The sequence below is a fragment of the Crocuta crocuta genome, unplaced genomic scaffold, assembly GCF_008692635.1.
Source record: "Crocuta crocuta isolate KB4526 unplaced genomic scaffold, BGI_CrCroc_1.0 scaffold92, whole genome shotgun sequence".
Lineage (NCBI taxonomy): Eukaryota > Metazoa > Chordata > Mammalia > Carnivora > Hyaenidae > Crocuta > Crocuta crocuta.
In genome coordinates this window covers 5,363,126-5,369,125 of record NW_027528804.1, presented here as the reverse complement: position 1 = coordinate 5,369,125, position 6,000 = coordinate 5,363,126, and the positions used below count along the sequence as shown (strand labels likewise).

The 6,000-nt window shown below is 38.6% G+C and overlaps 1 protein-coding gene across 6 annotated transcripts in view; it reads right to left on the bottom strand.

Moving 5' to 3' along the window:
- NPNT (nephronectin) overlaps nucleotides 1-6,000 on the bottom strand; it is an 83,318-nt gene that overhangs the window by 28,972 nt on the left and 48,346 nt on the right. For all 6 annotated transcript variants that reach the window (XM_077755781.1, XM_077755779.1, XM_077755775.1 and 3 more), the window contains one exon: nucleotides 4,629-5,009. In XM_077755781.1, coding sequence (XP_077611907.1) covers nucleotides 4,629-5,009 — 381 coding nt within the window. The remainder of the gene's footprint in view (nucleotides 1-4,628; nucleotides 5,010-6,000) is intronic.

The following is a 6,000-nucleotide window of genomic DNA, read 5'->3' as shown; positions in this document are numbered from 1 at the left end:
GTTGAACAAACTTTTCCATAAAACAAATATATATCTTTCAATGTAAAGAAAAATACAATTGAAATATAGGGCTGTTATGAGACTGCTTAACAGTGGCTGCAAATAATACCACCTGAAAATGTATGAAATGGGGAGAGACAAATTCTGTTCTCAGATCCGTGCAGAATAAGGATGGCTTAAGGTATGATTTTGCCAGAAGTGAAGAAAATATTCAATGACGAGATGGTGTTGAACTAAAATAGTGCTAAGGTTCCTTTCTGTTTCCACAGTGAATAAACACAAGTTGTTTGTCCTGAGTTAAAAACTTAGAACCCTTCCCTTTTTCAGAAAGGGGATCGCAAATTTAATCGCAAATTAAGAAGTGTCTAAAATGCCCTCCTACGTGCTAATGTTAACCAGTAGCTGTAGCTGATGATGAAATGAGGTGGAATCTGATTTGGGGCAGCAGTGTCTAGAAGCAGCAATGCTATCTGTGGCATGCAACCGCCTTGGCATCTGATCAAGGTAATTCCTTTCCGGGGCATGACTTTAAGATTACACTCTCTTAGAGAGAGTGCTTTCAAACATCATCAGAGCTCCATGTCTCCCCAATTTTATCCTAAAATTCGATCAGTGAACTTGACTGGATTGCCTTTTTTTTTTTTTTTTGAGAGACAAAGACAGAGCACAAGTGGGGGGAGAGGAAAAGAGAGGGGGAGACACAGAATCTGAAGCAGGCTCCAGGCTCTGAGCTGTCAGCACAGAGCCCGACGAGGGGCTCGAACTCATGAACCATGAGATCATGATCTGAGACGAAGTTGGACACTTAACTGACTGAGCCACCCAGGTGCCCCAGATTGCTTATTTTTAATTCACATGTGTGCTGATATAGAGAGGAATAGTGGAAAGAAAGACATACTTTTTAAAAAGAGAAAACATTAAAGGCTCTGAAAGATGTTGATATCTCTGTTACAGTGTCTTTTTATATTAAGTAGCCAAGTTTTTATGACCCTACCTTACGACAACAGAAAAAAAGAAGTACTATATGTACTTAAGCACCCATGAATAAAAATTCCACTGTATGATCACAAAGAGATGAAAACAAACAATGTAAAGGAGTAAGAGAGAGAAAGACAATGCAGAGACAGAGAAAGAAAAAGAGGAAAGGAGGGCGAGAGAAAGGGAGAGGAAAATTATTACAAATATATNTCGGACGCTTAACCGACTAAGCCACCCAGGCGCCCCTCAAATATATTTTCAAATAAAAGATATGTGCATTTAAAACACATTATTAGATACACAATCTGATTCCTCTAAAAATTATATTTTTTGCCCAACACAAACACAATTATAACTACATCAGAATGAGAGAATTTCAATCTCTCTTTAATTGGACAATGATCTAGAAGGAAAATTTGAGAGTCACACACAAGAGAAACTTCTCTTTTAAAAAGATTATAAGTGTCAGTATTCTTTTCACCTGGTAAAAAAAATTTGCAAGTATTCACTATAAAGGACCAAAGTCTGGTTCCCTCATGGAGGAATGGGAAAAGGAAAAGAAACTAGTACTGGGAGAGAAGAGGAGACAGGAGGCGTGAACACAAAGGTGGCTAAGAATAAGCACAGTGAGATGTGACAAATGGATAAATACGAGGTGAGTATTTGAAAACTGCACATTCTGGGGGCGCCTGGGTGGCTCAGTGAGTTGGGCGTCCAACTTCGGCTCAGGTCATGATCTCACAGTTTGTGGGTTCAAGCCCCACGTCAGGCTCTATGCTGGAAGCTAGCTCAGAGCCTGGAGCCTGCTTCAGATTCTGTGTCTCCCTCTCTCTCTGACCCTCCTTTGCTCACACTGTCCCTCTCTCTCAGAAATAAAAGAAATGTTAAAAAAATTAAAAAAAAAAATAGAAAGAAAGAAAACTGCACATTCTGGGGGGGGCCTGGGTGGCTCAGTTGGTTAAGCATCTGACTTCGGCTCAGGTCATGATCTCACGGTTTGTGGATTCAAGCCCCGTGTCGGGCTCTGTTCTGACAGCTCAGAGGCTGGAGTCTGCTTTAGATTCTGTGTCTCCCTCTCTCTCTCTGCCCCTCCCCCACTCATGCTCTGTTTCTCCCTGTCTCAAAAATAAACAAACATGAAAAGTTTTTGTTTTAAATTGCACATTCTGATCTGGTAATAAGGGAACCTCTTCCTTCTTCAGAACTTGCTATTTTACCTCTAGCCTCTATCTCTATGTGACACTATCCTTTACCCACTCACCCCTGATAATCTAGGAGAAAGATTCCAGATCCAACCACCAGGTCACAGCAAACAGAAAGGGTAGCTGTCTAGTTTTCTCCTCAATCGTTGACTCAACCCTCTAGTTTACTGGCACTTTATTGCCTAGGCTAGGCTGCTTCCTACTCCTTTTCACTCTGGAAGCCCTCCCACCCCAAATATGCCCTGCCTCAAGGCTGATTAGATGCCTCTTCTATTTCCATAATGTGCTACACAAATCTCTCTCACCAACACACTACTCCAGTTATCTATCCTTGGGGCGACTATCTTTCCCAACAGAATATACATTTTCTGTCTTATCTTTGTAAATCTAATGCCTCATACAGGGCCTGGTGTTCTAAAACACACTCAAAAATGTTTGTTGATTAAATGAATGATTAGATTAAGTTAAATGCCACTGATACAGTAAGTTTCTCATCTCAGAGATTTTTCAGTAAATCTGAACACGTTAGGAGAATTCTGACACTGGATAGGAGCTATGACCTACTATATGACTTCATGATATTTCTGCCATTGCTACACACATTGTTATTTGCCCCACTGATTGCCTTTTACACAGTTCTTTATAATATTTAACAATAATGACATATGACTTATATTTTGTACAGATAATACTTTTTATAAATTTCATTCTTATTCAAGGCATGGCCTATGACTGAAATGTCATTGTAAAGAGCTTATTAAAAATGTGCTAACACAAAGGTTTCTGAGTAGCTAAAGCAATCCTGAGAAAGAAGAACAAAGCAGGAAGCATCACTCTGCCTGATTTCAAGCTATACTATACAGTTGTAGTCATCAAAACAGTGTGGTGTTAGCATAAAACAGATGTGCCAACCAACAGAATAAAATTTATATGCAGAAATAAACTGAAGCACATACGGCCAACTAACATTTGACAAGCAAACCAAGAATACTGAATGGAGAAAAGACAGTCTCTTCGATAAATGGTGCTGGGAAAATTGGATATTCACATGCAAAACAATGAAACTGAGCCCTTATCTTACACAACACACAAAAATGAACTCAAAATTAATTAAATGCTTGAATGTACTATCTGAAACTATGAGACTCTTAGAAGAAAACATAGGAAAAATTTCCTTGACATGGATCTTGGCAATGATCATATTGGATATGACACCTGAAGCACAAGCAATAAAATAAAAAACAACTAGGACTACATCAAACTGAAAAGCTTCTGCACAGCAAAAGAGACCATCAACAAAGTGAAGACAAACTATGGACTGAAGAAAAATATTTGCAGACAATGTACCTATGAAGGGGTTAATGTCTGAAATATACAGGGAACTCCTACAACTCAACAGGAAAAACACCCAAATGATCCAAATAAAAATGGACACAGGTCATGAATAGATATTCTTCCAAAAAGGACACACACATGGGCAACTGCCAAATGAAAAGAGGCTCAACATCACTAATTATTAGGGGAACGCAACTTAGAATTGCCGTGAGATACCACCTCGTGCCTGTTAGAATGGCCACCATCAAAAAGACGAGAGATAACAAATGCTTGCAAAGAGTTGGAAAAAAGAGAGCCCTTGAGCACTGATGGTGGGATTGTAAATTGGTGCAGCCACCATGGAAAACAGTACAGAGGGTCCTCAAAAAATTAAAACTAGAACTACCATAAGATCTACTAACTCCACTTCTGGGTATTCATCGGAAGAAAATGAAAATACCATGTCAAAATATCTCTCCCCCATGTTCCTAGCAGCATTATTTACAACAGCCATATATGGAAACAACCTAAATGTCTATCAATGGATGGATGGATAAAGAAGCTGTGGTATAAATACACAATGGAACACATACACAATTCAGCCTTAAAAAATGAGAAAATCTTGCCATCTGAGACAATATGGATGCACCTTGAAGCATTATGCTAAATCAAGTCAGTCAGAGAAAGACAAATACTATATAACCTCACATACTATATGGAGAATCTTAAAAAAAAGCTTACAGAAAATGATCAGATTTGTGATTACCAGGGGTGGTGAGTAGGGGAGGGAGAACTGGAGGAAAGTAGTTAAAAGGTACAAACCTCCAGTTAAGAAGATCAATAAGTACTAGGGAAATAAAATATTACGACTATAGTTAACACTGCTATAGGATTTATATGAAAGTTGTTATGAAAGTAAATCCTAAGAGTTCTCATCACAGAAAAAAAAAATTTTCTTTTGTACCTATATGAGATGATGGATGTTAACTAAACTTACTGTGGTAATCATTTCATGATTTATGTAAGTCAAGCCATTATGCTGTATTCCTTAAGCTTATATTGTGCTGTATGTCAATTATAGCTCAATAAAACTGGATAAAAACTCCAAACTGTGCTAACATTTATATGACTTACTGAACACATCTCCTCTGGGCTTCTGAGGATCTGTCTGTATCCTGTTGTCAACTGTAATCCATCGTGGAGATGTCGTGGCAATTGGCGGTACAGTTGTTAGTCTGGTGCTTGGTCTTTCCGGGGTTACTATTGGTGGAGATGTTCCGAGGTCTGGGAATGGGGGTGGGGTAGGCTGTGGTGTTGGCTCTGGTGTAGGTCTTGTTGTTGGCTTAGAAGTGGGCCTGCTGGTAACAGGAGGAACATATGGTGTCTTCAGAGGCCACCTAGTACTTCCAACATCAGGAATCCAATTACTGTGTCCTCCATCACCCTTTGAAATGGTACCATTTCCCTTTGGTACATGAATTGGACCTGACGGTTCAATCATGACTTTTGGAATATCTGAAAGAGTCAAAAATTTAAGTTACTGTGTAGCCATCTCTCTCTAAAACTTTAGCTGTGGAGGGGCGCTTGGTGGCTAATCTGGTTAAACATCTGACTTTTGATTTCAGTTCAGGTCATGATCTCACAGTTTGTGAGTTCGAGCCCAACGTCGAGCTCTCCAATGACACAGCAGAACCTGCTTGGGATTCTCTCTCTCCCTCTCTCTCTAACCCTCTCCCCCTTCTCTTGGGTGTGTGCTCTCTCTCTCAAAATAAATAAATATTAAAAGTTCAGTTGTGGAATCAAATTGTGAAAAACACATTAGAATATCTAATGCCAAGTAGGCTTACTTTTCACACTTAGAATATTCCCCTACTGTAAGTCAAGCTGTTTTCCAAATAACTATGTGTGTATATGTATCTGATTTATACATATGAATTCATATGCACACATAGCCACCCTGCAGATATATACAAAAGCTATATAGTATTTCTGTAATGGATATGTAGTATTTAAAACACAAAGAATTTCAAGTATCTGTAAAACGGAAATAGACAACAATCACTGAGATTTTTTAAAAGCAGAAACATTCTAGGTTTTTTAAATATGAGAAATGTGTGAGAGTCTATGTTAAGTATCCCTATAGTACACCTATATTATCAAATCATGTTTCAAATTGTCTAAAGACTAATACTTTTCCATACTGTACGTAAATTAACTCATGCAAAACATTTCTTTCTTTCTTTCCTTTCTTATTTTTCTTTAAATTTTAGTTAACATACAGGGCAATATTGGTTTCAGGAACAGATTTCAGTGATTCAACACTTAACAACATCCAGTGCTCATCACAAGTGCCCTCCTTAGTACCCATCACCCACCTAGCCCATTCCTCACCACTTCCCTCTGTCAATCCTCAGTTTGTTCTCTATCACTAAGAGTCTCTTGGGTTAGTTTCCCTCTATCTTCTTTCTACATCCTTCCCATATGTTCATCTGTTTTCGTGCAGAAT